Source organism: Panthera pardus, unplaced genomic scaffold (genome assembly GCF_024362965.1).
Source record: "Panthera pardus isolate Hobbes unplaced genomic scaffold, ASM2436296v1 HiC_scaffold_3, whole genome shotgun sequence".
In the NCBI taxonomy this organism is placed as follows: domain Eukaryota; kingdom Metazoa; phylum Chordata; class Mammalia; order Carnivora; family Felidae; genus Panthera; species Panthera pardus.
In genome coordinates, this window is record NW_026526876.1 from 34606269 (window position 1) to 34628431 (window position 22163).

General features: G+C 39.1%; 1 protein-coding gene across 4 annotated transcripts; it reads left to right on the forward strand.

The window, feature by feature from the left end:
- Positions 1–12344: 12344 nt before the first annotated feature.
- KRT222 (keratin 222) lies at positions 12345–21899 on the forward strand. 4 transcript variants are annotated; one of them, XM_019416088.2, is made up of 6 exons: positions 12345–12536; positions 15635–15763; positions 16475–16695; positions 18982–19058; positions 19235–19370; positions 19804–21898. In XM_019416088.2, exons 1-6 carry the CDS (start codon positions 12441–12443, stop codon positions 20030–20032), a joined length of 888 nt encoding a protein of 295 aa, XP_019271633.1. In that variant the 5' UTR covers positions 12345–12440; the 3' UTR covers positions 20033–21898. The 4 variants fall into 4 exon arrangements, with proteins under 4 accessions (XP_019271633.1, XP_019271634.1, XP_019271635.1 ...); XM_019416089.2 differs by having other exon boundaries at positions 12419–12618; positions 19804–21899; XM_019416090.2 differs by having other exon boundaries at positions 12419–12618; positions 15639–15763; positions 19804–21899.
- Positions 21900–22163: the final 264 nt, after the last annotated feature.

Sequence of the window (22163 nt, forward strand, 5' to 3'; positions counted from 1 at the left end):
CATATTTTTGACAGAAGTTTAACAATAATCAATTCACTTTCAAGACATGATATAAAGTCAGTAAAAGATGATCTACTCTGATATTCATCCATTTGTTCGAAAGCATTAAATGAACATTAAGTCTAAAGGAGTCATGGCAAAACCCATTAAAGCCGGGAGTTGGGGCAGGTTCCAAAGAAATATAAAACATATACTCTGTGCCCTGGAGAAGTTCTCAATTTAGTGAAGGAGGAAATAATTACCAAGCATTTTGAACGCCACTAAAAGGTTGTGGAGAAGTAAAATTTTTATTAATCTATGTACTTTTAAATGCCATTCATTTAATAGTTAAGGTCAGATACTACCTCCTCCAAGCCAGTGGGGAAATAAATTTAAAAAAATTTTTTTGTACAGCTAAAATTTCTTTTGTAAAATGTGTCTTTATAAAAAGCCTCAAGGTACCACTGCTGGGACTCCAGTTTTTATACATCAAGCTTAGTTAGAAAGGGATCCATGGGTATATACAAGTATGAATGTACTACTATGCTTCCTGTGTCCTCCAAAGCTATATAACCTATCTGAGCAGCTGGAAGGCACTCAGATACTTACACACTAACCAGGAAGGTAGAAGCAAGAAAAGAAGAGAAAGATGGGGAGATAGAAACCGATGCATTTGACAGCAGTTGGCAGGGAGCAGAGTCCGGCCCAGGGAAAGTTGGAGGGCTCAGCACTGGCAGCAAGAAATTAAGGAGACAATGGACATCATGGAGAAATAAAGCAAAAAGGGCCACGGGATATGGAGAGGCGTGTCTGGAGTGGGCACATTCATCTGGCCACTTTGGGCAGTGGAAGAACATTTAAACCTGAAAATAGAACTTAGTAATTCCAGTCATTATGTGCAGACCAATAAGCAAAAATAATACCCAAAAATATATGAACTTGGGTTATAGATAAGAACTACGTCATACCTTTGAATGCAATCCATGCACGTCTCATGCTGCTCACACAATCTGTCATGGGGAGGCTATTGGAGAGGACAACCACAGCGGGGTCCTGCATTCAGGGCATTTGAAACACATAAACGCTCAATTCTGAGGACTGGACTATCGCAACTACAAGAGTTGCACAGGGCGTATATCCAGGACCAGGAATTGACCGGCCCTATGATCAGAGAAGGTTCACACTGAGGCACCAGCTGGCTCAGGTAGGGTGGATGTTGAAAGCCAAGCAGAGGAATTTCTGTGAAGTCTTGCTTCTGCCATCATCAGCCACCCTCCGATTTTCCACTTACCATCTCTTCCACTTTACTACTTCTATTTACCAGGAAAAACAAAAACAAAAACAAAAACAAAAACAAAAAAAAAACTCCACACAATGACCTAATCATCTCTGATATAATGCATATAATGCATTTAGCATCTAATGCTATATAATGCATATAATGCATCTAGCATATAATGTCTTCCTGCATGTGCTAAAATGTTCCCTCAACAATTTTTTTGTTAACCAATTCTGGACATTTCATATAAATAGAAGCATACAGTATGTGCCCTTTGGTGTCTGGCTTCTTCCACTTTGTATAAGGTTTGCAGGCTCTTCCATACATCAGTATGTCATCCCTTATTATGGATGAAGAAAATTCCATTGTACAGAAATACCACAATTAGTGTGTCCATTCATTTGCTGATGGACACCTGGGTTATTTCCACCATTTGAGTATTATGATCAATGCTGCTATCCGTGAAGACACAGCAAATCGATGGTAATGATGTGAAATTGTTGGAGTTTGGGAGTGAATGGTCAAGAAAGAATTTTGGGGGGTGCCTGGGTGGTTCAGTCAGTTAAGCTCAGGTCATGATCTCATGGGCTGTGAGTTCAATCCCCATGTCAGGCTCTGTGCTGTCAGCTCAGAGCCTATAGCCTGCTTCAGATTCTGTGTCTCCCTCTCTCTCTCTGCCCCTCCCCCATTCACATTTTGTCTCTCTCCCTCAAAAATAAAATAAACATTTAAAATTTAAAAAAAAGAAAGAAAGAATTTTGGAAATGCCTTCTGTGCAAAAAAGAGTGGTATTAGTAAAGCAGGAGGACAGGACCTGTGGGCAGAAAGACCTGAGGGGCTAGCTGTTGTTAGGAAAATGTCATTTACTACTAGTAAAACCTTAGTCATGAGACCCTTCAGATGTATATCGGGGGCCATATGCTTGGAGGATGATTGTTAACATATATCTTGGGGGGTAGAGACATAGGAAGTTTCTAAAGGGATTTTTGGTAGGATCCTGGAGGTCGGGCTAATGTTGAGCTAAGGTTGCCTTTTGCCTTTAGCAAAGTATTAACACTGAGGCAGCTGAGCTCCTTGAGGAAAGTCGCTATGCTTGTCTCAAGGACTTGTCAATGGGCTATAAGTTATAAGGAAGTTTCATTTTTTTTCTTTTGTCATTATTCTCCACATCCATTACATAGGCTGGGGGAAGAGGGAAATGGGGAGTGACTGTTTAATAGGCTTGGAACTAGATAGATATGTTGGTTATACAACATTGTGAATGTACTAAATACCAATGAACTATACATTTTTTTAAATTTTATGTTTTGTAAATTTCATCTCCATTAAAATTTTCTTTTAATTTCAAAGCAAAGTCTCCACCATCACCTGCCTAAAATGTAGGTTAAACTACAAATAGAGAGTGTTATATATTTTTAAATAGATTGCCTGTAACATTGCCTGTAAGCCATCCTTCAAAGCCAAGGTTGGACACTATCTCCCCCATGAAACCTGTTGGGGAAATAGAACTAAAAACAAAATCTTCTCTGCATCTAGAAGTCTTCTCCACAAAGTATAGAGAAAGAAAACACTTGTATTATTGAATAAGCATCAAACCCGAATGCAATTCCCATTACAGGTAGTCACTAAGAGATCACAAAGACAGAGAAGAGTCTCATTCTGAGCAGACAGAACCCATTACACACATGTTCTCAAGATAAATAATAACAGGTCCTTGAGTAAAAGGACTTGTCAGCATCATCTGTCACATGTAGCTCATCCTAACTTTACCTGGCAATTGGGGTCACCATCTGTGTTAGCTATTAGACTTTATATAAAGGAAAAATAAGTTCCTCTTATCTTTAGGACAGGAGGTGGTTGTGGAGCAAGGCATCCACCAAAGTTAAGCTCCTAGCCTCCTACAGAGACTGGGAGATGGGGCTGCTATGTTCCTTGGATGTTTACCACCCAAAGATCTGGTTCCCAAGTCCTTGAGAAAGACATTCCAGGGTCCTAAAGAGGGCCAAAGATTTATTTAGTTTTTAAAAAGATTTACTTACATTTCAAAGAGACAAAGAATGTACACTTAACAAGGTTTCTAAAGCTCTAAGAAACAAGGTTTCTAACTTAACAAGGTTTCTAAACGCTCTAAGAAAAGGGAGTGTGAGTGTGTGTGTCTTCCCTTATTTTCAACAGGGAGAATTAAGCTCCTTTTTTTAATTTGTATTTGCCCTTACAAGCCTCCTCTGATCCCATCAGCAAAAAGTAATTACTCTCTCCTCGGGAGGTGCCTTTTCTGTGGCGCCTTCCACTTTCCACCTTGAATGGAAACAATGTCAACAGGATCCATATCTGGTGCCTTTCTTCATCCCTTGCAGTGCCCAGCATACCACACAGAGCCACCAATCGGGAAAGGATGCAGACAACAGGAGGGAACTTTGTGGCAATGGCAATCTTGTGATTCTTGACTGTATAACATCTATGTCCTGGTTGCAATATTGTCCTATGGTTTTCTAAGACATTATCACTGGGGAAACTGGGTATGTGGGATTTCCCTATACTATTTCTTCCAACTGAATCTACAATTACCTCAAAATGGAGAGTTTAAAAAAAATAAATAAAAGCGCCCTAGGGGCACCTGGGTGGCTCAGTCAGTTAAGTGTCAGCCTCTTGATTTTGGCTCAGGTTCTGATCTTACGGTTTGTGAGTTCAAACTCCACATCAGGCTCTGCGCTGATGGTGCAGAGCCTGCTTGGGATTCTCTCCCTCTCTCTCTCTGCCCCTCCCCTGCTCACACTGTCAAAATAATTAAATAAACTTTAAAAATTAAAAAAAAAAAAAGAAAGATTATCTCTCCCTCTCCCTCTGCCCCTCCTGTGCTTGCTGTCTCTCAAAAAAAAAAAAATTTTTTTGGAAAAAAAATAATAAAAAGGCCCTTGAATAAATAAACACATGTGTGTTATTAACATCAAACATCAGTCACAGAATACAATAAAAAGAAATACAGGGGCACCTGGGTGGCTCAGTAGGTTGAGCATCCAACTCTTGATTTCGTTCAGGTTATGATCACAGGGTTGTGGGATTGAGCCCCAAATTGGGCTCCGCACTGAGTGCGACACCTGCTTAAGATCCTCTCTCTCTCCCCCTCTGCTCCTCCCCCATTCCTGCAATCCCCCTCTAAAATAAATTTTTTTAAAAGGGGGGTGGGGAGCTAAGGGAACACCTGTCAAATTGTTGAGAAAGTTGTACTCAGGGCCCAACAAAGACCTGTACTCCAGGGACCAGAAAAGAAAGACAAATATTGTAGCTCAAGTGGGAGCAGTGAACGGGGTCACAGTTTCAGCTGAAGAACTAAACCTTCAAAGGTTGGGGCTTCATGAAGGCACCTCCAGAGGAAAAGGGGATGGGGAAAAGAACATGGAATTTCCTGAATTGTTTGCTTAGTGCTTATAATCTGCAAAGCTAACAACATAGCGACATATGAGTTGTATCTGCGATACATGGAAACTGTGTATAACCACTATCCGAAATTGCCCTCATCCCTGAGTGACAGTCATGCTCATTTTTGAGCATGAAATGCCTGTGTGTCAGGCTGCAGTGAATAAAGTAGGAACAGGCACTGTCAGAAGGTACCAGAGAAAACAAGACCCAAAGGCAGAGTCCGTGATTAGAGAAATGGCTCTGCTTTTTACTTGTGGGTTCCAGGAGCAAAGAATGAATTCAGTACCTGCCAAGAGCAAGCCTGTGCATGTACAGCCTGCTTAACCACTCCAAGTGAAATGTATGTGCAGGGCATGATACGTGTACAGACATTGCACATGCAACTTGAAACATGCTAAAAATGCTGGCAAATATGTTCCAACACTAATCTTTGTCTACTTACATTCTTAACTGATACTTGGAACAAGACTAAGCCATATTAGGCGGAGGCATGTTCCTATGAATAGAAAAATCACCAATATAACAAAAAGGGGACAAACCGGTAAAGTAAAAGCCTGTCACTTAAAACAATTTTTTACAAGTACAAGAAAAACACATCTTTATTTTCTGACTAATTATGCATCTATAATCTTATTAAAGTGCATGACTGAGTAAAAAAAGAAACACAATGTCTTTAGCTGCTGAAGAAATGACACTTAATAAATAAAATATTACCCCAGCTCTATGGGATTATCTGCCAAATTAAAAGATCAGTTGGACTGATAGCTCTGTCTAAGGAAAAGAGATTCATGTTTACAACTGCCTGGAGTAGAAATCCATTTAATATAAACTTATGTTGCCTTCAGTTCTATCTGCTATGCTTGTTGGAATAAAACCTGATCACATTTATGTGTAGGACCAAACATTAAATGGACTAAGATTTGTGACCCTTGTATTCAACAAACTTAGGTACCTTAAAGGAGGTTCAAGTGCATTACATAAAAAGTGCATACATATGTGTCCAAGTGCAATGCATAAAAATAAATTAGTTCATTATTTTATTTTCAATATTTTTTTCCTCCTTAAAGCAAAAATCCAATCTTAAGTCAAAACAGGTTAGAAGAGATGTTATTTCCCCCAAAGGTTAATGAAAATTCTCATCATATGACTCAGTAGAAACCCACCAAGATGGTGCATCCCTGACTCACTTGGATCTACACACGTAGAGAGGGTAATGTTCTTGAACTTCTTACCTGATCCCTGGTAGTTCATCAGCAGCTCTGTTCTTACCTCCTTTGAGCAAGTAAGTAGCCTCTGGGGAGAGTGAACAAAGCCCTTCCTCCTAGATTGAAGAGGTCTCAGGGACCAGACAGAAGATACAGAAGAAACATTCATTCTACACACTTTTTTTTTTTTTTTTTTTTGTTCTGCCATCTCAGTGCTAGGCACAGAGCTAGACAGATTCATGACCAGACAGACAGGTCTTGGAACTTACATTCTAGACTAGAACCCTCAAGAATAGAAGAGCTTCTCTGGACCAAAGGGAGAGGGTAGAAAGGAGATGGGCAGCAGTATGTCCCTGAGGGAAAGGGATGCCCAGACCCCTCTTCGGAGTCAAAGCAGCAAAACGGGAGGTAAGTTGGGGACCTGACTGCTTAGGAGCACTGTGTCCTGCTTCTTGGATTGTGTCCCCAGGAAAGGGACAAGGGCCAAATAGGTTTTGGTTGAGCAGTGTGTCTGGGCAGATGGAGCCACAATCTACCTGCTACTTCCCTGCCATAGGCACACTGACGCAGCAGAATGGCTCCCAAGCCCTCAGGCATGGAAGGGTGTATGGAAGAGAGCAGCTAGATGTCGTGAGGGCAAACACAAATTAAAAATAAGAGGTTTAATTCTCTCTGTTGAAAATAAGGGGAGAGACACACACTCCCACTCCACTTTCTTAGAGCGTTTGCTTTAGAAACCTTGTCATTGTAAATTCTTTCTCTGTCTCTTTGAAATGTAAGTAAATCTTTTTAAAAGCTAAACAAGCCCTTAGCCAGCTTTCTGACCTAGAAATGTCTTTCTCAAGGACCTGGGAACCATATCTTTGTACTGCAAGCATAAGGCACATAGCGGCCCTGCCTCCCAGTTTCTGTGGGGAGGTAGGAGATTCTCTCAAATCTACATCCTGTTATAAAGAAGTAAATTTTTCCTTGTATGAAGCCTCTTAGTGAGCCCAGATGGTCACCTCAATTACTAGGTAAAGTCACCAAATTACCAGATGAGCTAGTGTGACAAATGGTGCTGGCAAGTCCTCTTACTTGGGGACTAGTTATTGTTTATCTTGAGAACAGGGAAGTATGGGTTGTATCTGCTTGGCTATATAAGAGGGTGAGATTTCTTTCTGTCTTTGCAACCTCTTAGTGGATTACTTGTGCTGTGTATCACATTTGGTTTAACGTGTATACAATAACGAAAGTGTTTTCTTTCTCTACTATAGAAGATTTCTGGGTTGGGGGATATTGTTTGTAATCGTTTCCCCAACATCTTGAACGGGACAAATGGAAAGAACAATGGACTGACCTAGTGAACCCAGACTTGGACAAAATGACCTCAAGGACAATACTGACCTCCTAATCCCAGCTACTGAAGTTCCCCAAAACTTAGACGCAAGGTTTTGGAGAAAAAGCAGGAAACCCAATTGATGAGATTTCATTACACATCCTCTACAGAATGGGAGCTCAAAGGAAAGATTAATTTGTTGTAGAAAAGTAAACAATTCTTATGTCTTATCTACCTGACTCAGATCTACAACAGCTACCACACGAATACTGGGATTTGCCAATGTTTAGCTCCTAGAGTCTTACTTAAGACACTTGTACTAACAACCCATTTCCTTTGGGTGAAGTGGGAGAGGGATGAGTAGAAGGAAACATTCATAACATGTACAGCTATAATTGTCAAACTTTGCCATGTATTGGACTCACCTGGGGAGTTTTTAAAAATGCAGATGCCCAGGCAAAACATCCTGAGCTAATAAATCAGAATCCCTGGGAGGGGATGCAGTGTCCCTATTCCTTAAAGTTCCCCAGGTGGGCTCACTGTGCAGCAAGTTTGGGACCAGTGATTTTGTTTTTAAATTTTTTATTTATTTTTGAGAGAGACAGACAGACAGAGCACTAGTGGGGGAGGGGCAGAGAGAGAGAGAGAGGGAGACACAAAATCTGAAGCAGGCTCCAGGCTCTGAGCTGTCCACACAGAGCCCGATGTGGGGCTCAAACTCGTAAACGAGATCATGATCTGAACTGAAACTGGAAGCTTAACCAACTGAGCCACCCAGGCGCCCGGAGAACCAGTGATTTCAAAGTGGTACCAGTGTGCACACAGATTAGCTAAAGATCTTGATTAAATGCAGATTCTGATCTAGGAGGTTGGGGTGCAGCCTGAGAGCCTACATTTCTAACCTGCTCCCACTCTAAGTAGCAAGGAGGTAAAGACCTCTATTACATGCCAGTGTTTTACTTCTGATTACCAGGAAATTAGAAGTTGTGCTGTAAAGGGGTAGGCTCTGGAGTCAGACTGCCTGGCTTTGAATCTTGGCTCTGCACTTGATTGCACTTCAGTGTCTTTATCTGTAAACCAAGGATGACAACAGCGTCTACCAATGTTAGCAACCATAGTAGTAGTATGAGAAATGTATCATTAATCTTAATTCACAGATGAGGACGTTGAAATTCAAAGAGTATCAGTACTTTACCCAAGCTCACCTTGCTAGTAATTGGCAGAGGTTTGACCCCCAGTCTTTTCCCACTATATCCTGCAGCTTTAAGGGTCTGGATTGAAATTAGCCCATTATCCTCCTGTCTTCACTGTTTCTGATCACGTGACCACCGATGTTCTGGTCGGAGAGTGCGTTCCTGAGTCACCTCTGACTCCACTCCCCTTCCCTTTAGTAAACAGCTGTGCCTAGCTGAAGCTCCAGAGGTCATACCTGCTCCCCCTGCTCTATTCCCACAGTGTTACTCAAATTCAGCTTTCTAGGGTCTCTCACCCTGAACTTTGGTGGAAATAGCTTTGTTCTTTTTCATTAGCACTGCTTCTCCAATCGGCATCCCTACACTGAAATCTTTTGCAATTAATTAATTAATCCAAATTAATCCAACCATGGGACTTCCCTTTCATAAATCAGCAACGATTCTCCATTATTTGCCAAATAAAACCCAGCCTTCATCACCTGCTTTTCCATGATCTGGCCCTGACCACTTTTGTTTTTAAATTTTTTTTAATGTTTATTTATTTTTGACAGAGAGAGCACGCGCGCGCGCACACACACACACACGCAGGCGCGCGCGCAGGAGCAGGGGACAGGCAGGGAGAGAGGGAGACACAGAATCCGAAGCAGGCTCTGCACTGTCAGCACAGAGCCCTACTCGAGGCTCTAACTCACAAACTGTAAGATCATGACCTGAGCCAAAGTAGGACACTCAACCGACTGAACCACCCAAGTGTCCCATGACCACTTTTTTTTTTTAACTGGTTTCCCTGTAATGCCTTCTCCATCTTTTCTCCCCACCACGTGCCCCAGGAGGTCACCTCTCCTCTTCAGAACTCCCCTGCACCCAACACACTTCTTGCAAACAGTAGCCATCCAATAACCAAATGACTGAATGAATGGCTTCAGTCTTGAATACTAAGCCCCAAGGGTCTGGGGCCCACTCTCAGGAATGTCCCTAGAGCCAGTGTCCTCAACCACAGCATTTTGGCTGTTGTGAAGTGTGTTATAACTAATGAGTTCCTATTAATAAAGTACAACATTTTCAAATGATTTCCTTCTGATAACCAGAGTGGATTCAGGATTGTCCCTATGACACCCTTGCTTATTTGCAATGTTACGATTTTTGAAGCATAAGAGAACAGGGTGTAATAGAGTTAGTGCACTGAAAATTGCATGAAACCTGCAATTTTATATATGCCACAGTGTTTAATGAGCTATTGTTACTGATATTTTTAAATGAAGGGCAGTGGGTTTTTAAAAAAAATGTTTTAATGTTTTATTTTTGAGAGAGAGAGAGACAGAGACAGAGTGTGAGCAGGGGAGGGGCAGAGAGAGAGGGAGACACAGAACCTGAAGCAGGTTCCAGGCTCCGAGCTGTCAGCACAGAGCCCGATGCGGGGCTCGAACTCACGAACTACGAGATGATGACCTGAGCCAAAGTTAGATACTTACCTGACTGAGCCACCCAGGCAGTGTTTTTGAAAAGTAAATTAGCAATATTTTTTCCTTGAAAAATGATATTTGAGATTTTTGAAATAGTTAACTTCATCGTTCACATGCTTGCAGAATACCTTTTTAAAGAAATTTTTTTAATGTTTATTTATTTTTGAGAGATAGAGAGACAGAGCACGAGTGAGGGAGGGGCAGAGAGAGAGGGAGACACAGAATCCGAAGCTTAACCAACTGAGTCACCCAGGTGCCCCAAATACTACTCCTTCCCTTCTCCCCCCACCTCAAAAAAAAAATCTAGCACTATTTCCTTTAATCTAAGATTCATGTGGAGGGGCACAGGCATGGAACTCTCATTTGTGTGAGGCAGTGGAGGCCAAATTCTAGAGCTGCACTGTTCAACACAGTAGTCACTAGCCATGTGGCAATTGAGCATTTGAAATGTGACTTGTCTAAATTGCAATGGGCTATACCAATATACGTTGGCTTTGAAAGACAGTATCAAATATAAAGAACATAAAATATCTTAATATTTTATATTGATTACATGGTGAAATAATTATACCTTGGCTTTATCAGGTTAAATAAAATATAATATTAAAATTCATTTCACTTGTTTCTGTTTCTCTCTCTCAATTTGGCTACTAGAAAGTTTAAAAATATGCATGTGGTTTACATGTGTGGCTCGTCTTATATTCCTATTGGAAAGCACTGCTGTAGGGTACTTAAGACACATCTGGGAGTCCTATTTAAAATGCAGATTGCCAGGACCAGTCCTCTATGGAATCCAGTTCAACTCTCTGTATTTTTCAGCAGAGATTAGCATGAGCTACATAAAGTAATGACTGTACTTCTTTACTTTCTTGCTGTTTTTCCCACTACCAACCACCTGATTCTCTTCGTATGTCTCCGTTGCAATTACCAAGAAATAGGAAGAGTCTGGTTTAGATATTCATAACTGACCCTTTGTAATCAGAGCTTTTGTATCAGGCTAACTCATAGGTCTCTGACCTATGGACTGTCTGTCCACACTTCAGTCAATCAGTTGTGGCTGGTGGGGAGGGTGGAGGAGGCAAGGGTCAGGTTAATCAGAGGACAGGAATGACCTGGAACCTCTCCTCTCAGCTTGGTTTACACAGGACTGTAGGAATGCCCAGCACAGACTGGCCTGGCCAGCAGTGCGTTAATTCAGAAATTAAAAGAACACGTTGCATATTCAAAGGCCCTGTGAGCACTAGAGCCAAGGATTGATTATTTCCTGAACTACCATTTGGACACAATTCCAGCCAAGCCACTCTACAAATAACAAAGACGATAGATCCATTCTCAAAAATATTTCAGTCACCCACATTTCAGTCATAACAGCGAGCTGGCCAGAGTAAACAATAAATTTAGGTGACGAGGGAGAGAATACAGAGGCAGATGAGGCAATATATGGAAGAAAACCAAGCAATCATAGTTCCAATCCCAAAGATGCCATCACATTGCCATAAGGCAAGACACCTTAACCCCTTCTGCTTCCGGTTTGTCACCTTTTCAGGGTACAAAGTGACAGGGATTAAGAAGTGGCTTAACCCCTTCTGTTTCCGGTTTGTCACCTTTTCAGGGTACAAAGTGACAGGGATTAAGAAGGTTAGATGGAATGATAGATGTAATGATGCTTTTTGAAGGTAAAAGAGTGCACAAATGTTATATTTACAGGTATGAGTTGTCTGTGAACTATACGTTTCCTAATGAAGGAGTAACCCCACAATAAATCTTACCCAGTGAATACCCCCTGTAGGCAGACCATCTGGTTGTATTTCTTCAACCTTGTTAAAACATTGGAAATGTTAACTCTCAGCTCTCACAATCTATTAGCCCTTACCTGCGGCTATAGCCCTCATCAGAATATGCCTTCAGGAATCTGCCTCAATACATCAAACCCTGCCATCAGGCCAGCAGCCTGCCATGAACCACACAGTATGCATTTGAGAGAAATACAATCAGTCCTGTGGCTAAGGACAATGGCCAACTTAATCTGATGGTAGCCTTTTCCAACACCTGTCAGAATACTCCAGACTTACAACATGTTCTAATAATGCCCTACCACAGCATTTCTGTTTAAATAATCTAAATGGCAAGAAAAACTATAAAAGAAAATTTTAGCTATCATGTTTGCAGCCCGGATTAATTTCCATGCACTATCTTGGGAAAAACAAAATACAATTTCCTTCATCTTGTTCCCCATGTCCTTTTCCACAAGGTAAGTTGACCCACACACACACACCCACCCCCCGCCAAGGGCTCAACTTTACAGAGAACCAATTTCAGAATACTGCGGATGTTTTCCTTTTTCTGTTCCTTTATGGAGAGTCTGACACATCTACCAAACCGACAGTAGGAGAAAAGGGTTTGCCAAGTATTTGCACAATTGATTAGAGACACAGGAATTTCCGCGGTTGTGAAAAAGGAGCTCTGCGTCTTTAAGGCTCCGCGGAGCTCTCGCTCTCTGCTCGACGCAGACAGACCAGCTCTGCCGCAGCGACTCATCCTATCGATAAGGTTCACTTAGCCAAGGTGGAGGATGGGAAAAGAATGGAGCTGTCCCAGCTACTCAATGAGATCAGGGCAAACTATGAAAAGCTCCTCACGAGAAATCAGATAGAGACCGTGCTCTCAACAAGGATCCAGGTAATGATTTCATACAGACAGGCACCTTCCAGGATAAGGAGACAATCCATGTCTATCCAATTCCTGTCCCGGCCTCTCTGAGGTACAGTATTTCCTTTTCAATGCAGCGTCTACTGGGGAAGGAATTTAGGTTTTACTGCAATGTGACTGGACTACAGGGGGAAACGCTCTAATTAGACTATTAAGTGACCATTCAATGAATGTCAGTTGATGCATTTGATTTTTGTATCAATTAGGAGGTTACTATCATTAACGAAACATGGGGCCAACATACAATTAAATGGGGCACTCTAACCTCTTTTAGACATCCTTCAGCAAGGAAGTATTTCAAATACCCTTCGAAGATATTACGGAGTTATTTATAGAGATTGTTTAAATAACATCTTTTAATATGGCAAGCTTTCTAGTAAGATTTATTAGCTTGCATACTTTGTAGAAATAAAACTAAGTAAAATATTTCTGAAAGGTTTCCATCATCGTTTTAATGAGCTCAGTTTTATACCAGATTGTTATAAATAGAAATTACCTAAATATGTGAACATGGCATTCGGAAGCAGTGGTATAAATTGGGACAAATCAAAATTCCCCACATTGATAATGACTCCCCACTTATACAGTTTTGCTTGTGTACTACAAGATGAGAAATGTTGATTTCCAATAACATTGTCCAAGTTATTGGACAAGCCATGAACTATTTAAGCACTGAAAAAAAGAGAAAGCCAAGTTAAATAAGGGCTGACTCTCAATTTCATAGACTTACTTTGCTTTAAAGTGACAATCACATTTAGCAACTCATGAATACCTCAAATGTTTAAATAAATGCACAAATAAATAATTTAGAAACAAAAATTTACAAATTCAGGATTTGGGGGATTTTGTTTGTTTGTTCATTTCGTTTACCTATCATATCTGAGTTCAAGTTCTAGTCCAGGCACCCAAATATGGCAAAGAGTGAACTTAAGAACCTCACTGAAAGGGAAAAAATATTTCCAGGAAATCATAGGGCTTTATTTCATTAGCAGTTCATTTTTGGTAACAATATAAATTGCACCTCAGGGTAATATTCTCAGTCTTCACAAAGAATGATCAGTATCCTAAATCAAGCAAAGTCACTGGAATATTTAAGTACTGGAATAGTTCACTCACCTTTTGCAAAGAGAAGGGAAAAAATTAATAGATGACAATTTCTGAAAATTATAGATCAAAGAAACTATTTTGCAATGGTACCAATACAAGTTATCTAGTTTGTAAGTCATGATGCCAAAATGAGTAAATTAAAGTAAAAGGGAAAAGTTGCAGTAACTTGTTTCGAGTCTTCTTAACGTCAGTCTACTTTAGGGGATTTCTTTCAAGGAACTCAGAAATTCAGAGAAGCCTGATTAATTATTACAAAATAAAGAAACATAAGCTTTTGGTGATTCATTGTTGTAGAATAAACTACCCCAAAATTCAATGGATTAAAACGATGGCATTGTCTCTCATGATTCTGTGGGTTGACTGGGTTCAGTGGGGGTGATTCTTCTGCTACATGTGACGTTGGCTGAGACTATAATCATCGTGGGGCACAACTGGGCTAGGACATCCAAGGTGGCTCACTCATGTGTCCGGAACCTCGGCAGGGTGTTTGGGGAAGGCCGGCTCAGCTGAGACCATTGGGTTTGTTTCTCTCTCTCCATCTGGCCTGTGTGTGATCTCTCCAGCAGCGTATCCAGACTTCTTAACGTGCTGGCCCAGAACTCCCAAAAGCACAGGAGTGCAAGTTTTCAGGGCTTCCTAAGGTTTAGGGCTAGAATGGGCACTTCTGCCACATTCTACTGGCTAAAGCAAGACACAGGTCTGCCCAGATTCAGTTTGGAAGGGGACCACACGAGGACATGAATTTGGGGGAGGTGTGGTTCAGTGGAGGCCATCTTGGGACTCCAGCTGCCACGCGAACATAGCTGCCAGTTTCATACACAATCCAAACTGACCGGCAGACACGAGCATTGTTATGCTCTCCTATTTCCTAAGTTCTTGACATTCTGTTTTGTAATTGCTCTGGTATGTATTGCTGCTTGACTTTGCCAACATAGCGCTAAGAGCAAGTGATACAACAAACCTAAAGAAATGTATGAATTTTGTTAATGCCTTGCCCTGAAGTTTGTAAACGTTCATTTACTACAATGTTTGCTTTAAAAAATAGCTATTGTGTCATCAAATTAAAATTTTTTATTTCAAAATGCATTTTGATAAAAACATTAAAAAGTTATTTTTGCTTTAAAAATTATACACAATCAATTCCTTCCATTGCTCCTGCTGCTTTTGGGGCCAAATGTTGAGAATTCTGTCAAAAGATACTTTCATTTGATTTGAACATCAGCATAAGAGCATTTAAAGCCAAATATAACATATTCCATTTATTATTTAATATGTCGACATTTAGAAAACAATCTTTAAAGATGTAATTTTTACTACTTCCCTAGATACCCAAGATTAACATGCTTTCCAAAAAGATCATTTGAAAAAGGTAAATCACCAGTGGGTTCTCTTTATACAGAAGTCTATTTTAGAGCTTCTAATGCCTATGATAACTTAATTCTCTAAATTATTCATAATATACTTTCCAGCAGTGTTTAATCCCCGTCCATATACCCAGTCCCAGAATTGATTGGTTTAGACTATATGGCTGTTTATCTGCTTTTACAAAGCAGCCTACAAGAAAATATGGGGGGAAATAATAGCTGAGTTTCAATCCTTCTTCCTGAATAATGCCATAAATAATAGAACGGTCAGAATCAGAGGTCTCAAGCTTAGATCCTGCAAGCTGTTACTTTTCATTAAAATAGATGTATTTTTCTCTGCATTTCCTAGGCTGTCATAGTAGGAAGAGACTTCTAAAGTTCATCTTATACCTGAGAAAACTAAAGCTCAGCATGCAATCCACTCACTCCCATACCTGATTAATTAGTAACTAAGCACTGGAACACACATTTGAAATTTAACAGGTTAAAGAAAAAATGAGACACCTATATTATGTTTTTAGGATTTACTTTTAAAGGTCTCATTTTCAAGAGTGCTCTTTGTGTCTGTTGTTCTTGGTGGTGGTGGCTTTCTTAAAGCTAGAAGAAGATATGAGCAAAAAAATGGACAAAGACGAAGAGGCTCTAAAAGCAGCTCAAGCAGAACTCAAGGAAGCTCGACGCCAGTGGCACCACCTGCAAGTGGAAATTGAATCTCTCCAGGCGGTGGTGAGAATCATCTTGATCTTAAAAGTGACTGGCCCACTCAGTCCCCAGGCATTTGCTGATTAAGAGACAGAAAGGAATAATGCCTATTAACTTCCAGTGAGAAACTGAAAATCAAGGCCACTGAAATCTATCCCTGGTGCTAGTTCGACTACCCTGCTCCGTCCATCGTGGCCACGGCTATTAGCAATTCACTCGAGGTTTAGTTCACGCCTATAAAAAAGGAAGTAATCCTTGCTTATCATCCTGGGGTTCTCTAATTTCTGGCATGGGAGAACATAGCCTTTTTCGTTATCCAAAGTTGTGACTGTGGGGAGTCTTCTGTCTACACCCCTGTGACTTGTAATAGTAAAAAAATATTTAAACGCTTTCCTAACATGCCTTTAAAAGCAGCCTGCTCTGCTTTGACATATGATATGCTACATTTTCAATTTTTAAAAATCAAAAAATCAGAGTGATAAGTCAGTTACGTTGTAGATTTTTTGTTGTTGTTGTAAGAATTATCACAGGATTCCTTTGAAATAGTACACTCTCTAGCTATGATTTTTGTCATTTGAGTCATACACAAAGTTGTCAGGAAACATCTCTTGCATAAGTGATATACTACGATTGCAAACCTTTAAGAAAGAACACAATCGAATGAAGGCATTACACATCAGATTCAGAAACACATTTTGTTGCACTGATTCACTGATGACAATCTGTATAAAACAGGAAAGGGGCCTTGAAAACTCCCTACATGCCAGCGAGCAGCATTACCAGATGCAGTTGCAAGACCTAGAAGCTGTGATCGAAGGACTAGAAAAAGAGCTACAGGAAGTAAGGCGCGGCATCGAAAAGCAGCTGCAGGAGCACGAGATGCTTCTCAACACAAAGATGAGGCTAGAACAAGAAATCGCCACTTATCGCCGCCTCCTAGAAAAGGAAGAAATCAGGTACCTAATTCCATATACAGTACTTAATGACAAGTGGCCAGAAATACAGAGTCACTTACATCTTTGTGGAGGTAGTTAGAAATCACATCTAAAACCCCAACATTCAGGGCACCTGCATGGCTCAGTTGGTTAAGGTGGGACTCTTGATTTTGCCTTAGATCATGCCCTGCATCAGGCTCTGCACTGACAGTGTGGAGCCTGCTTGAGATTCTGTCTCTCCCTCTCTCTCTCTCTGCCCTTCCCCTGCTCCCTCTCTCTCTCAAAAATAAATAAATATTTTTTTAAGTTCATTAAAAAAAAAAAAACCAACATCACCACAGCATGCTCACTGAGTTCCTAAACAAAATAGGATTAAGTAGGCAGAGAACTATTTTCAGCCTCCCAAAATTATGAACAGAATGGCCAAAGTCGGGTACATTAGCTACAACAAGGAGCGTGTCAAGCCTAGAACAAACTGTAAATAATTCTCAGTTGCTACAAAAATGACCTTTCTTAACTTCCTCATTTTCCTTGCCATTCATCTCTTTTAGAATTAGTCACTGTCTTCCATGGACCACCCACAAAGAAAGCTTGGAAAATTCACCTATGACCACATCTCCCCACCCAAGGCCCACTCCCATCACACATCAAAAGCCAAAATTAATAATGACAATAATAATTAATAATAATAATAAAACATGATTATATTACAACCATAAAAAGTTTAGTTCTGAGCACATGTTTTGAAAGTCTTCCAGATGTCCTGATAACAAAAGGTATCAAAATATCACAAGAGAAATTCTTACTAATTTACAGTTTCATAATCTGTAATCACGTATAAGGTCACATGGCTCTGAACACAGCACAACCTCCAATTTTCCATGTTCCCGTGTTAAGAAACTTTCATTCTTGCTTGCTTCAGAATTCCTAGTCCTCTACAAAATTAGAGGAAACTATTTTAACCTATAAGTCTTGACGTTTATTAAGTGTCTTGACATTTATTAAAGCTTTGAAAAACACAAAGTGAATTCCAAATCTACCGCTTACTAACTGAGGCACACGAGGCAAGTTACTGAACCTCTCTGTGCCTCAGGGTTTTTTCATCCATAAAATGGGAATAATATTACCTACCTCATAGGGTTCCCTTGTGGATTAAATAGATTAATGTTTGTATAGTGCTTAAAAGAGTGCTATATAAACATATACACACATATAATTTGTTATTAAATAAAATAAGTGGTGGTGGATTTTATTAAATGCCTAATCATTCAAGATGATGATAAAGTGGTCTTTAAACCTGTATTCCTTTAATACAACTTAAAACATTTTCGTTATGCTATATTTAAGATACATGAGAAAGCATCAAGAAGAATCTCACAAGCCTCACGTACACACTTCCCCCAGCTCAAGAAATGAAACGTATACAGTATTGTTGCGATCGCTCCACCCCGACCCTAGACACCTAAAGCACATCCCCCCACCTTCTCCTTCTCCCTCAGTCTAACCTGGATCCTGAATTTGATGCTTCTCAGTCTCACACATTCCTTTATACTAATATGTAGATATGTATCCCTAAGCAAAAAGTGAAGATATTTTGCATGTTATTTTATTATTATTATCTTTTTAATGTTTATTTCTTTGAGAGAGAGAGAGAATGCAAGTGGGGAAGGGGCAGAGAGAGAGGGACACAAGATCTGAAACAGGTTCCAGGCTCTGAACTGTCAGCACAGAACCTGACACAGGGCTCAAACTCACAAACTGTGAGATCATGACCTGGGCCGAAGTCAGACACTTAACCAACTGAGCTGCCCAGGTGCCCCGTGTGTTATTTTAACCTTTATAAAATTACCTACAAATTACCTCCCCCCACCCCCACTCAATGTTATACTTGGGAGATTCATCCATAAAGGTACAGTGTACCCTGGGGCGCCTTGGTGGCTCAGTTGGTTAAGCGTCCAACTTGGGCCTAGGTCATGAGCTTGCCATTCCCGAGTTCAAGGTGTACATTGGGCTCTGTGCTGACAGCTCAGAGCCTGGAGCCTGCTTCAGATTCTGTGTCTCCCTCTCTCTGCCCCTTCCCCATCACGCTCTGTCTCTCCGTCTCTGCTTTCTCTCAAAAATAAATAAACATTTTTAAAAATTTTAAAAACGATACAGTGTATCTTTAGCTCATTTATTTTCACTGCTAAGTAGTATTTCCATTGTATGAATATACTACAATTTATCCATTCTCTTACTGGCGAGCATTTGTTTCAATTAAAGGCTAATATGGTCTTGCTTCTATAATATAATTCTTTCCAATTTCAGATACTATGGTTGTATCCAAGGTGAGAAAAAAGAACAAAAACCTACGACAAGTAGAGTTGGTTTTGTTTTACCTTCAGGTGAGTTTCTGATATAAGTAAATGACTTGAAAAGTAAAACGTCATTTATAGGGATTATAAGTAAATACTGTACAGTAGCAAAAACAAGCAATGTTTGAGTAAACTTCGACACAGAAATTGACTGTGACTATTATTACAACATTGTGATTGAATGTTTCATGTTAATGTTTACACAGCCATTATAAATGAAATATCTTTCTCAACCAAACTCCCACAAAAGTATGAGAACGAAAAAGTGGAAACAGTGACCAAACAAGCAATACTGAATGGAAATGTTGTGAAGGAAAGCACAGAGGCTCGTGGCACAATTCAGTAAGTAAAATAATTTTGACTAAGAAACAATAATACACACATGCAAAGAAATTAACTTCACTTGTGTAATCTCGGTGATCTTTGCATGTTTCCAAACATAATTTTAATATGCTGTGATTTTTTTAAATCCGACATGACTAGATATATATAAACAAAAACCCAGAGGAAGGAGTACTCAACCCTTAATTCACCATTTTTCTAAAATTATAACCAAAACATGTGAATTGCATAGAATTCCTTGGAAATTATATTCATTTGATTTTTAAAGTATGTAAATTATAAATTTCACTATGTCAATTGTGAGTTATAATTCAAAATGTGTCAGTTATGAACTATGCAAATTTCTTGATTTCTTTTTCATATGGAATATATATTAGGTATTTTTAATAGATCCATCCTTCTTTATATGGAAAGGTTTATTTTATCATTTCAGGACAGAGAAAGTGGATGAAGTTATTAAGGAATGGGAAGGCTCCTTCTTTAAAGACAACCCTCGATTAAGGAAAAAATCTGTTTCTCTTCGTTTTGACCTTCATTTAGCAGCCACTGATGAAGGGTGTTTACAGACTAAGCAGGATAATCTACCAGATATAGAAGTCAGGCTTATCATGAGAAGATCATGTAGTATCCCCTCTATCAAACCTCCATCCGGAGCTAATTAATCCAAAGACAATATTTGACTTGATTTGAAAATGACATTAGGGTGGACCAAGGGTAGGCCATAGGGTAGGCCATACTGATCACACTCTGTCCCAATTATTAAGTATGTATGTTATGATCAATGTGCAATTCTCTTCAGAAAACAAACAGTAAGGAACAAAATTTCTCTGAATCTAATTATGGATGTACTCTTTGAAGAGGGGGAGCTTAAAAATAAAATCAGAAATTCAGTATGGTTTCTATTTTATTTGCTCCACATAGTCTTCTCTTTTTTCCTTGAAATGTTATCGGAGACTGTAAGTGTTAAGCTGGCTTAAATCTTTGAAATTTCACTCAACTGGCCAAAAATTCTAGGGAAAAAGAACAGTTTGTTTAAGTATGATTGTATCACATTAAGAATCCTACTAACTTATGCATCATTATTCCATGACTGGTTATATCTAAAAAGATTTTTCTACTTAGAAAGGAAAACAATTATAAACAAACTTTTAAAGAGGGCTCACTATTCACATAACTAAAAAAAACTTTTTTTGAGACAATTATTTGCACACTTAGAAAAAAAACAGTTACTTTCCATGAGCAGTTCTGAGCAAGCTATAGAACACACCCCTCGCTAATTTGATGATTAAATAAAATTAAGTTAATCTTCATACAAAAGCTTTTTGTAACCATTATCTGATTTCCAGAAGAGTAACTTTATTCAAAGAACTTGAAGGTTGTGTCCTCCCCCACAAAAAAATCAGAAGGCCAGCGGCACAAACAAAAGATGAAAATCTCGTTGCTATGGTTACTAGAATAGTTCTCCAATCTCACCATCCCAACTTTTCCATCTGTCAAGCTCAATGTGACTAATTTGGATATTCAGTGTGAGCATTAGATAAGATACTATAAAAAGTATTATAAATATTTCTTGCAATCATTTATGTGAACTATGATAACAGTACTGTTATCTAAGCTATTTGCAGGATTTATGTTTTTAAATTGTTCAAACTGTAATAAATATGGACAGAAAATATATTTGTGAATAAGTCAAGTATTGTTGCAAAGTTTTTTAAACAACCTAATTTGTTTAATACAGGCATATTTATTTATTTTAAGACCTTAAATAATACCTGTTTTAAAACATTAGAAATTTATAGGCTATCACTTTTTTTCTAAGCAGAAAAAATGTTGAGTACAACTCACCATACTTTTTCCCAGCTAAAGTGTCATATAAGGGCTACAGCTCATTTAGCATTTTTAGTATAGCCTCTGCAATCTCCCTCTCTCTCTGTCTCTATTATTTCAAACAGAACAAAATGTATATTTTAACCAGGAGAAAATTGTGTTAAATAATCTTTAACATAATACAGGGATATAAAATTTTAAATTTTCTTTTTCAATTACTTTAGATTCCTTTTAGCCTGTCTTATCCTATTTAGCAGAAGGGATGATTTTGTTTTGTCAAGGATACAACGGCACGTTAAATGCTTATTCTTGTGCAAGCGTCTGACATAAAATACATCCTGTACATAAGTGTTTTCATTCAATATTAGTTACATGCTATGCTACAAACTTTATCAATGCTTTGGAAAAATGCAATTGTATAAGCTATTGTATTAAAGTTACTATACTAAGCAACAGTAAGCATAATAAAACAATGTATCCAGCGTAATCTATATGCAGTGTTAAAAACAGTACTGGGCGTCATGAATGTAACTGCTTGTTATAGTAATTCCACTATGCAGCTCTTGTGTGTATAACATGTACATTTTAAAATACAGTACTTGACTTTATAAAAAAGTTTTATTTGCTTTGGGGCATTTTAAATTGGGATATGAATTTACCAGAGTAAATGATACCACTACAATAAAAAAAAAACCTGAAACATGAACTTGAAAGTTGCATTTTATTTGAGTGTGATACATTGTATTAAGTTTAATTGTTCTGATATTATTAGCTCACTTGGGGAATGAAGAAATGTGCAAGCATGGTGGAGACAGAACAGTTTTTATACTTTTTTTGGCAAAAGAGAAGTTAAGAATGGTATAGTCGAATAAATGGTATATTCTAATTAAGAGAATCAAAATAATCCCACCATCCTGGGAAAAGTGTAACAGTAGCTATAATTTGCAAAATGTTTACTCTGCTCTT